The sequence below is a fragment of the Pungitius pungitius genome, chromosome 19, assembly GCF_949316345.1.
Source record: "Pungitius pungitius chromosome 19, fPunPun2.1, whole genome shotgun sequence".
Lineage (NCBI taxonomy): Eukaryota > Metazoa > Chordata > Actinopteri > Perciformes > Gasterosteidae > Pungitius > Pungitius pungitius.
Window position 1 is genome coordinate 16,706,422 of NC_084918.1, and position 12,200 is coordinate 16,718,621.

General features: G+C 45.2%; 1 protein-coding gene across 1 annotated transcript; it reads left to right on the forward strand.

Annotated features, from left to right (window-relative positions):
• The first annotated feature begins 128 nt into the window (after positions 1-128).
• cnn3a (calponin 3, acidic a) lies at positions 129-5,356 on the forward strand. Its single transcript, XM_037455647.2, has 7 exons — positions 129-342; positions 2,630-2,751; positions 3,568-3,634; positions 3,732-3,869; positions 3,949-4,065; positions 4,237-4,383; positions 4,493-5,356. The coding sequence occupies exons 1-7, from the start codon at positions 286-288 to the stop codon at positions 4,832-4,834; spliced, it is 990 nt and encodes a 329-aa protein (XP_037311544.1). The 5' UTR covers positions 129-285; the 3' UTR covers positions 4,835-5,356.
• Positions 5,357-12,200: the final 6,844 nt, after the last annotated feature.

The window sequence follows — 12,200 nt, forward strand, 5'->3', positions numbered from 1 at the left end:
CTTCAGGTTATTCACTGGACTTAATATCAAGTGGGGAAATGGGGCTGTGTGCGCGTGCACGCGAAAGAGCCTCGGGAGTAGTCCGACTCGCATCGGCTCTTCTGATTGGCTGTTGAGGGTTCGTCCATCATTGGTCGAGGTTTCGGCGTTCCGAGCCTCTCGTGCGCGGCCCGAGTCCAGCCTCAGTCGGTCCCGGTCCCGCGCGTGAAGCCGGACTACTTTGAAGCAACCGGAGCTCCGCTGCTTCCGAGCAGTTCTCCTCAGGCGGCGCGGACTTCTACCAAAATGAGCCATTTCAACAAGGGCCCGGCCTACGGACTGTCCGCCGAAGTGAGGAGCAAAGTAAGTAACGAGCACCGTAACAAAGGCTCCTCTCGCAGACCCCCCCCCCCCGCCTCCGCTGCGGAATGGCTGAAAGGGGGGCGGTGAGTGCGCTGACCCTCGGCCGAGGTCCGCTCCGTGTCTTTGGGGCAACTTATCCGAACTGTGGCCCGCTGGACGGGAACTTTTTTTAACTTGATGAACCGCGTCGACGTTCGGCCTCGCTGACGTCACCGCGCCCCCCACCGCCGGGAAGCAGCTCCCTTTGGTCCCGCTTTGTTTGTGCTGTGGATCACAGGAGCATCTTTTAACCATCGCAGCTGATGAGTGGACCTACAATGTGCTGCATGACACAACACAAGTGTATGCATTGTTAGCGGGGCACAAGGCCCCACCCAGGAGGCCCCAGGAGGGGACGGGAGGGCCCCATCCAGGAGGGCCCATCCTGGAGAGCCAGCTGGATTACAATCTCATTGAGATTCATGCAATTAATCGCGTTAATCCGTAGTTAGTGTTTGCACACTTTTGTTTTTCGTTTGATCAAAAGGAGCTTTGTACCCTTTACACAGTAACAGATAAAATATTCTTGCAAAGAAACAAACTTAATTCACCGTTAAAACCACAGCTATTTCCAGGGCATTGATATCATATCTAGTTATATCTAGTTACTCTCCATAATCATAACAAGTTAACGTTAATAAATCTCTTTTCTATTTGTCTCTGAACAGTTGCCAGCATGAACAGATTTTTTAAATTAATAATCCATCCATCAATAATCGTTGTTCAATAGCAGGTGTCCTGTGAGAGTCACGTACACACTGCACTACTACACTTTTTAATGAGGCGCTAACTGACACTGCGAAGTCCCAGCATGCTCCGAGTCACTTCAGCACCAATAGATTACCACTGATCAACTCATTTTATTTGAATATCAAATCTGTGAAAAGTGAATTCAAGTTAGAAACTTCTAAGTCCATGCTAACTGGACAGTACTTTTACTGTAGACCAAGTACTTTGACACTTGATGCAATAACTCACCCGCTGATGACCATACACCGTGACACCTGTCCATCAGGGCTGAACGTCCACCCACTAGTCACATGGCCGAGTGGTACATACACACACAGGGTACCTGGGGGACTCCTCAAGTGGGCCCAAGCTATTCGGCACCGCCGAAAGGTCTCCTGAAGAAGATATTTATTCAAGCGTGTACTTTGTTAATCACATGAAATCAAATGATATGAAATGAATATTATGCGCAACAAGAGGGAGAGAGTAATGTTTGCCAGGTTGCTATCGGTAACTGATCTCTGACCTTTGGTCGCTAGCAGTGGTCTCTAGTCGGGGACGTGGCGGTTTCAGTGGGGTGAGGAAGAGGGGAAGATGGACCAGCTGGTGTCGGTGTCTGATGATGTACAGAGGATTACTGAGGCAAAAGGGAGTGAATACAACTGTTTGAGAAGCCCCTTGGTTTGATTATACAGCTGTTCTAAAAGGCTTATTACGCTTTCAACCGCTTTGAAGTGAGGGTTAACCATAGGAAATACCAAATGTCACACGTGTGTGAGGCTCCTGAACCAGAACCAAGTCAATCATTACTCCTGACCCAGCCACAGGGGCCACAGGGGCCACAGGGGCGGGCGCTATCTGCCTGTATTTGAGTGTGCGGGTGCATCTGAGAACCTGTGATTCATCAGCTCATCTCAAGTGGTACCAAACTCCTTGACTTTAGTGACCCAGTACTGACCTGGCCTTCCCTCCTGATGCTAATAATGGGTCCTTAAAGGCGAGGCCAGGTTGTACAAAAGCAGCATCAAATCATTTAGAGAACAATGTCTGCCCCCCCTCGTCTTAGTACTCATGCTGTGATTAAGTTATCACTTATTAACTTCACACCCCCCTCGTGGTGTTTGGGACCACATGACCCCGGGCTGTACCACTGACGTGTGTTAGAAAGATCTCGAATGGTTCCATGAAAAGCATGAGCTCACCTTTTGTGTTTCTGTCAGACTTACCTGGAGGGGTACCAGATAAACGTATTTGTATCTTCTAACCTAAAATTCATTCTCCACAAGGAGAACAAAGCTGCTTCTTGTTTTGGTTGCTTTTCTATACAATACATAGTTCTACTAGACGATTAGTGTCTCTGCCATCTTTAACCTAGTAAACTAGGACAAGTAGCAACAGTGGTATGTTAATAGGTAATAATTAACTCCAATTCGCTTCCTGTCATTTCTGTACAGAGCCGCAGGATCCAGTGCTGCTTGTATTTATCGGTGCTTAAAAATAACTCTGTAGCTGTTTTCAGATTGCTCAGAAATATGACCCTCAAAAAGAGGAGGAGCTACGCTTCTGGATCGAGGAGGTGACGGGAATGTCTATTGGAGAGAACTTCCAGAAGGGCTTAAAGGATGGCGTCGTCCTCTGCGAGTATGTTCTGACTCACTTTCACTCTGTGTCTCACTCTCTGTCTGTCACTCTGTGTCTCACTGACTGTCTCTCACTTTCTGTCCGTCTCTCTTTCTCACTTTCTGTCTGTCCCTCTGTGTCTCACTTTCTGTCTCTCAATTTCTGTCCGTCTCTCTTTCTCACTTTCTGTCTGTCCCTCTGTGTCTCACTTTCTGTCTCTCAATTTCTGTCCGTCTCTCTTTCTCACTTTCTGTCTGTCCCTCTGTGTCTCACTGACTGTCACTGTCTCTCAATTTCTGTCTGTCTCACTTTCTGTCTCTCAATTTCTGTCTGTCTCTCTGTGTCTCACTTTCTGTCTGTCCCTCTGTGTCTCACTGACTGTCACTGTCTCTCAATTTCTGTCTGTCTCACTTTCTGTCTCTCAATTTCTGTCTGTCTCTCTGTGTCTCACTTTCTGTCTGTCCCTCTGTGTCTCACTTTCTGACTGTCACTCTGTGTCTCACTGACTGTCTCTCAATTTCTGTCCGTCTCTCTTTCTCACTTTCTGTCTGTCCCTCTGTGTCTCACTGACTGTCACTGTCTCTCAATTTCTGTCTGTCTCACTTTCTGTCTCTCAATTTCTGTCTGTCTCTCTGTGTCTCACTTTCTGTCTGTCCCTCTGTGTCTCACTGACTGTCACTGTCTCTCAATTTCTGTCTGTCTCACTTTCTGTCTCTCAATTTCTGTCTGTCTCTCTGTGTCTCACTTTCTGTCTGTCCCTCTGTGTCTCACTTTCTGACTGTCACTCTGTCTCTGTCGAGCCCCTTCCGTCCTCATCCATCTACGTCTTTCCCTCAGACTGATCAACAAGCTGCAAACAGGTTCTGTGAAGAGAATCAACCTTTCCCAGTTAAACTGGCACAAGGTAAGACCTGTGAACTGTGAGTGAAGAGTGCAGCAGCTGCTGGTTCACACCTTTCACTAACTGCAGTGTCCCTCTCCTTTTCCGTGGCTCTCTTTAGCTGGAAAACCTTGGGAATTTTATCAAAGCTATCCTGGCCTACGGCCTGAAGCCCAATGACATCTTTGAGGCCAACGACTTGTTTGAAAACGGGAACATGACTCAAGTTCAGACCACGCTGCTTGCACTGGCCAGCATGGTGAGTACAGAGGGTCACATGTTCCAATGATATGAGAAACACATGTAACGTCCACTGACCAGCTTGTCCTCTCTGTCAGGCGAAGACCAAAGGTATGGACACAAAGATTGATATCGGGGTGAAATACGCAGACAAACAAGCTCGACATTTTGACCATGAGAAGATCAAGGCCGGCCAGTGTGTCATTGGACTGCAGGTAACTACGACTGGTGATGAGGTGGTTCTTCAAGCCAACAAGTGAACCTCATGGCCTGCTTTAGCTTGTATCTTGTAGCAGTGATGCAATCAACGCCATCATTTCCAATGGCATGGTTCTTCTTAGAGTTGGACTGCTATGGGATTTGATTCCTGATTATTTTGCTTTCAGATGGGGACAAACAAGTGTGCAAGTCAGGCTGGAATGACTGCCTATGGAACCAGAAGACATCTGTATGATCCAAAGACTCAGACTGACAAACCCTACGACCAGACCACCATCAGCCTGCAGATGGGAACCAACAAAGGCGCCAGCCAGGTGATGTCTATTCAACTAATCCCCACATTGGGTTCATGGGAGCAAGCATATGTGTGTATGAGCGGCAGCAGGTGCTCATGTTTCTGCTGCATCCTGGTTCTTCCTGCAGGCGGGCATGTCAGCCCCCGGTACCCGCAGAGACATCTATGACCAGAAGGTGGCGCAGCAGCCACTGGACAACTCCACCATCTCCCTCCAGATGGGCACCAACAAGGTGGCGTCTCAGAGGGGTATGAGTGTGTATGGTCTGGGTCGACAGGTTTACGACCCCAAGTACTGCGCCCCCCCGACGGAGCCAGTCATCCACGCCAACGGCAGCCAGGGCGCTGGCACCAACGGCTCGGAGATGAGCGACAGTGACTATCAGGCTGAGTTCCAGGAGGACGAGTACCCTGGACCTTACCATGACGACTACAGCTCCCAGTATAGCGATCAGGGCATTGACTATTAGAGGAGAGCTGCAGCTCCCAGTCAGTATTATCCCCACTAGTCTCTCCTGAAGCATAGCACCAAATGTTGTGCTTTCCTTCTTTACCTACACTCTGAATAGAATAGAATGGCAATGTTTTACTTTAATCCCCACTATGTTTTATGATGGAACACTTGCGTAGTGCTAACTCTGTGGAGCGATGGTGTAGCATCAGGGGATGCTGCTGCATTCCAGTGTTTTATTCCTGGACTGATGGTCCATGTGAGATTAATTCAGCAATAGGCTGCTGCTCTGTGTGGTTTCTGCATCCTCACACTGTTATCCTACAAAACGTTGTGCTTCACTAGCCAGTGTTTTATTTGGTTCTCTTAATGATGAGCATGGTGGCTGCTCAAGTCGACCAAACCCAAACCAACTTCCTTGTTCCATTTATATGAGATATATTTTCATAATATTCCACTTGTATTCCTAAACTGTATTTATTGCAATGTTTCTCATTGTAAAACAGTCCACTGTTAAATGGTAAAAAAAATGCTATGTTATGAATAAATTCAGAATTTCTACAATTCTAGAAGGCTGTCTAAACACTACTGTTGCGTGTGCGTGCATGAAGTCACATTCCATTGAGCATGTCATTGTGTCGGTATGCTGAGTTCACCCTGTCAATGACTGGTGTTCTAGCACCCTAACCCTCCACTAGAACATCCCCACTGGGCCTTCATCAAAGAGCCAGTGAGAGTAAAGGAACCCCTGGTTCTGTGGTGCAGATGAACAAATAGTCCCGATGCCTTCCAGCAGCCGGAATTAAGTAAGTGCAACTGTACAAGTTGTTTTAGGTCGAGTCCGTCAGTCACCGTGAAAAATGTGTCCAACTGCTACCACAACGTTCAACTATTCCGACTAAAACGGGGACTGATCCAGTGCCCTGCATTAGCATCCCCCCCCCTCTTGGACCGCAAAGATCTGGTGCCATCAATTACCTTCACAAGTCACATAGTAAATGGGGTCCACCTGTCTGCCATTTAAACTCCGTATAAATACACGTCTCTGAAGGCCTCAGGGTTTGTTAGAGAGCATCATGGAGACCAAGGAGGTTCTATCAACCAGTGCACCTGTGGTTAAGTCCATCAGCACCACAGCTGCTGAACCAGATTACCAACTTCCTCTGCTACTTACCTGCCCAGATCGTTATCAGAGAAGAGCAATTGAAAAAGTCTGTTCCTTTCATTTTTTGAGCAGTGTATTTAGCAGAGACAGGAGGTTTTCTGTTGTCAGACTTCATAACCCCCGGCTTTTTTCATCAGTGTATTCAATGGTTTGTAAAGTGTGATGAAGAGCAATGAAGATGCTCTTTGTGATGGCGTGGTGAGCAGCCTTCATCCTTCTGGTAAATCCAGTCATCTCTCATTGGGATGAGTGTATCAAACAAGCTCTGTTCAGTGGTACAGAGAGCGAGCAGCCAATGGGCTCCATGAGAATGTAACGGCATTCAGTCAAACCCCTCCCTCCCCTCCCCAACCCCACCACCACCAACCCGTCCACTGCTCAGGAATAATCACTGCTTTGTGCAAGTCTGTGGAATGAAAACCCAAGGCTCAATTATAGAGAGGAATTCCCAAAAAGCACGGTAACTGGGGCAACCAGGGCCGTTTAAAGAGTGGCCATGAAAAACGCAACCAGTCTTGCCGGCCTGGCTTGTTTCAAGCTGAACCCAAACGGGTGGTACCCTGCTGCTCCACACATGTCGCCAGACCCTGATACTAAAGGATCCAGCTACTGGTTTCACTAATTCACTTCAGAATGCTAGCTTCTCATCAAAGTGATGAGGTTGATGTTTGTACTTTGAGATCAGACAAGTCCTCTCGCTTGAAGTGCTGTTTCTGTGCTATGATGCACTCTAAATCCTGATTGACAATCCTCAAATAAACCATGGTTATGCAGTGAACACAGCTGCTTTCTCAAGGAGCTCAGAGAGAGAGAGATGTCAGTAGTTAGCACCTCTGGATCAAGTTATGGTTTCTGAAGAAGAGCTTTGAGGGACTGACAGATTCATAATATCCAGTATAGACGTGGCAACTGTGGGTAAAACTAATGAGTAATAAGCTGTTCCTGTGTTACGGAGAGCCTTCTTATGTGTTTTAAGGCTGTCTCGCCAAACTAGCCTAGATCCTTTTAACCTTCTTATGCTGTTTGCTTTAAGCTGCAGGTTTGAGGGCTATACCAAAGAGCTTCTAGTTACCATTCTCCTTTCTGGAGGTGAAGTAGCGTCCAGCGCCACTCTCAAAGAGCCTGTAGCAGTATCGACAAGATGATGGATCAGAACTTAAAGCAGAAGGATTCACCTCTTTAAGGGAGCTACATCCCATTGGCATGGACTGCAGGAACTTGAGAGGGTTCTGTGGAAAGACTGTTAAATGTTCTATCCCAACAATATACACCAAAACCAAGGGGAGGGTGTGTTTAGAACAATGAGTATGTTTCTGTACACAGAAATCGATTGAGTCCAAAAATGAGATGAACACAGTACCAAGGCTGTCGCTACGGACATCCACAGGAATATTAAATCACCCACAATAATGACTTTGTCCTTTTTAAGGACTATACTTGATAAAAACTCTGAAGATTCGAATGGAAATTCTGAATACGGACCTGGAACTCTGTGTCTCCCAGCGTCTACCTCCCGTAATACTACCTGACCCCTCGGCTGACCCCAGTTTGGTTTTTAAATGAATTATAATTTAGTCCGGCTTCAGGGTTTATTACAGTTTTTGCGATCATGACTTTTTTTTACAAAATAGAAAACACAATTGGCTCAATTCAACAAAAAATCCTTTGCCAAATGCAAGCCTTATTATACACTAATTCATCAAAACCATATTTTGTTTCCTTATGACACACACATCTTAAACACTTTTATATATTCTACCTCTCAGTGATTAGAGAATTGTAAGTGAAGTACACACAGAAAGTGCAAAACATCGGCCACATTTGCACCACAATAAGCACAATGTCTGCTTGAACAATACACAGTGATTTATAAAACACTAAGACACTTGGAAACATTATAGACAAGACCAACGCTGCAGTGAACAAAACAATCTACAAAAGCTTAAAATACGAGAGAGAGAATGCTACACATTCGTCTCGTTGGATCTGGCCTCCTCCCAGGTCCGGGTCTAGACAGGCATGTATGAGGGGGCAGCCACAAATCTTGAGGGGGCATTGTGCTCCAGCACCTTTTACCATGTTTATGACATTTATACATGTTTACCATAGTTTGAGGGGGCACAACATTTATTTGAGGGGGCCAGGCCCCCTCTTGCCCCTGCCTAGACCCGGCCCTGCCTCCTCCTCTGGGATTCCTCCTCTCACCCTCACTCTTCGCAATCCTTCCATTTTGCCATTTTACAGTGCTTAAACCTGATGGGGTGTCCACAATTAAGCAATCTTTGGTCACCTGATAGCTGTGTCTAACCAATCGGCACATGGGTTTGGTAAGTTGGCATCTCCATATAGGTCTGTGTGGAATGTGCTGAGGTGTGTTTACAGCGTCAGGCTGACTTGGTGCTCATAGTGGGGCTAGTCTGGGCCCAGTTTTGCTCCTTTTGGATAATTGTGTGATACTTTTGATTATCTATACTTATACTTAGATAAGCTTAGTTGGGTTGCTAGTTTAACATGTTCCACCAGGTGGACTTCTGCCCCCAAGATAATCCAATGTGTGTAGTTTTGTGTTTAAAATAACATCAACAATTAAACAACAGTGTCTAAATACACATTTTCTAAAGTGATTACTGTGAGATTTAGTCTTTAGGAGAGAAACAACAACATTAATTAACAACAACAACCTTCATTAAACACCATTTATCAAGATTATTGAAATTCCTACTTTCTATTAATCAAACAGCAGATATATTATCGGGTGAGTCTGCGATGATACTGACCTCCTGTGGATTGTCTGTAGAATTATTATTGGACTTGGAGACGATAAAAAGAAAGGTGTTTCAGACAATGAAAATGATCTCACAGTGACCTTTTTAAACTGGGCCGCAAGGTTCTGGAAAAGGAACGGCCCAAAACAAAGCAGAGGCACAACAACGACAAGCTTTACTTCATTCGTTTTCACATGCACTTTGTACCTTAGATAACTTAAAGTTGTTTTCATTTTGATCGAGTTTCCCTTTTCTTTCAATTCTATTGAATTCAAGGTGGATTTAGTAACATTATAAGAAAAAAAAAACAATGTAAGAGTATAATACATGAATATTAAAACAAGTTTGTGATTTGTACGTTAGTATTTTATCCATTATACAAACTCTTCTCCTAGCAGTATTTTTAATAGACAGGTTTAGTTAGTCATTGAGTCTCTACTTGGTAAAGAGTTCGTAATTAATATTCATAATATCTTTTATAGGGCCGGGGACTTAAAAATATTAATCTAATTAATTAGAGGCTTTGTAATTAATTAATCAAAATTAATCGCATTTTAATTCCATAAATATTTGACCTGAGAACAGTGAGAAGTAATTTTTTCACATGGATTTTTATTTTTGTTCAACCAATTCCAGCAGACAAGTGTGTTGTGTTGTGGATTCCAGCCTGAGAATCTATGAGAATTGAGGTTGGATTCAAAAGCATCAACAGGTGTGTGGTGGGTAATTAACGCGCTAAAGTCCCAGCCCTAATCTTTTACAATAAAAGTTGGCTTGTTCTCCAATGTTCAAATTTGTGTTCTTCCCAATGCGTCCTCCTGAGTTTCATTCAATAACACTGGAGAGCAGTGTTGTTGTGAAATATGTCCCAGTGGCTTTGAGAGGGGGGGCGGGGGAGAGTCTTTCTGCAAAGATACACATGTCTGTACCTGATGCACAAACATGTTACCCTTTTCAGCTTAAAAGCTACAGTGCTTGTACTATTTACCTACTGAGTCTAGTGCTGTCCCTCTCTGTTGTAAATGTCCCAGAGCAGTGTTTCTCAACTGGTGGGTCGCGGACCCGTTTGTAGTGGGCCTTTGCATGGGAATTTTTTTTTTAAAAAAGCATCCCGTGATTTTATTTTGAAGGGACTTTTTGTAATGCAGCGGAGTTTCTGTTTTTTTTTAGGCTCGCCCGTCCATGTTTTCCGTCAGCGCGGCAATTAGAACGCGGAAGCACCCGAATGCCAGAGTTGTACTAACATTAAGAATAAGATTCCCAGAGCACTTGCTATCAACACTATGGCCGGTTTGAGAGGATTCACTGTTTGAGAGGCTGCTGATGAAGACCTTCAATGTTAATCAGAATTAGCTTCATTGGTCATGTATGCAGGGTGCCACCTCACTATTTAATTGTTAATCAGAGAGATGGACTGAGGGATGAAGCGGTTCCTTTGTCTGGTGTTCTTGGTGTACAGTGGTCTGTAGCGTAGCTGCTGTGACAGGGCTTTAGGGGAAGAACCAACAATGCCACTTGGGGAAATACAGATTTAGGAGGCAAAAGAGGCAACTTGAACACATCAAACAAAAAAACTGAGGAAAACAGCAGAAAGTAAACCCGAAGAAAACACAAAATTACCTAAATCAGCAGCTCCTGAGGGACGTTGAACTTCCTGAGCTGGTGCAGGGACCTCTGCTGGGCCTTCTTTCTGATGGTGTCAATGTTGGAAGCCCACTTTAGGTCTGTCAGGTTTTGTACATGGACAGGAGACAGAAGGACTCAAACCCTGTATTAGCCAAAACAAAAACTCCTTTGTTGGATACAAAATGCCTAGGGGCAAAACGGGGATCAGGAATACAAGCAAGCAACAACTAACCTCACCGAAATGATCAAAGAAGAGACTTGGGACACACCTGGTTTAAATACACTGGAAGGTGCAGGAGGATACAATCAGGGACATAGCAGACAATCCCAGGGGATAACACAACAGGGAAGGAAGGCTAACCCAGGGACACATGAGGCAGGAAACTACCAAATAAAACAGGAAACAGTGACAGTGTCCTAAGAGATTGGGCATGCCTAAACCTGAACGTATCTCCAGCAGACCGTGCTGTTGAGTATGGTTTGTGGCAGTGTGGGGGGGGGGCCCTCCTGAAGTCCTCTGTCATCTCCACAGTTTTGAGCTTGTTCATTTCAAGGTTGTTTTGATCACACCAGAAGACCAGCTGGTCAGCCTGTAGACTCATCACCGTCCCTAAAGAGGCAGACAATTGTTGTGTTGTCGGAGAACTTAAGGAGTTTGATAGTTTGGTCCTCTAACAATGATGGTGCATTTCTACATGTCCGTCGTTGAGTCCATCCTCTGCTCCTCCGTCACCGTCTGGTACGCTGCAGCCACAACCAAGAACAATTAGTTTGCTCTGCAGGGAGGAATATTAGCTGCAATCTGCAGTCCCTCCAGGACTGACTTCAAGGACCCTTCAGTGAACTGGAAAGATTGTAACCAGCCCCTCTCACCCTGTTTTAGTCCCATCCATCTGGCAGGAGGCTGAGATCCATCAGCACGAGTCCCTTACCTCAGGGTGATGTTATTTCCTTGTAGAATCAATGATTTAACCACGGATCCACAGGAGATCCGTAAGTAAGGCAAAGAATTCCCCCAGATTACAACATCTTTTAAAAGATATCATACAAAGCAATGTATTAAACCAACTCCAATCAGAGCTAAGAATGATGAAAATAACCAAATGGGCATTAATGAACAAATTGTGTGCTACTAGTGCTAGGCCAGGAAAAGACGGGGGGAAGCAGGCTCTGGGACAGAGGCTCTGCTCTGGGACAGAGGCTCGGTCCCAGAGCCCACACCGCCATCCACATACGCGCAAAATCAAGCATGCAATAGCTGAGAAAATATGTAAAGCAAGAGAAAATACCGTCAAACACACAACTAAGACCGTGAGGAGCAGGTGAGAGTCACCAGACCCACCACCGTCTGGGCAGTCACGCTGCTGCCAGCCCGAAGCACTCCTTAAAAGAAACAAAGAATCTAAATTTAACCAATAAAATTTAATGACAGCCGTAACCTTCTGGGTGAAATTAAAACACAGGAAACTAACACCATACTACCAAAATAAAACTCAATGTAGCAAAACAAAACAGCCGCGGATACCAATCTCAGCCTGGACTTTGTGTTTTCTTCCATCTGGGCCGGCTCACACCTGGTTTGGGCCTTCTCGAGACCTGAGAATAACAACAGCTACGGGCTCAATGGTTTTTCAAACTGGACTTCAGCTGGATTGCATAGGAGGAAAAAAAAAGAAATAAATAGTTTGACTCATCTACAAGTTGATCAAGAACAAGTCTAGACTTCTGTGAATGGGCTTAAATTGAATTAAAAAAATGTTTTATTTGACAGTTAAACTTCTGAATGGGTCACATGCCCACTTATGTTGGGTTGCTGTTGCTTCAACCAG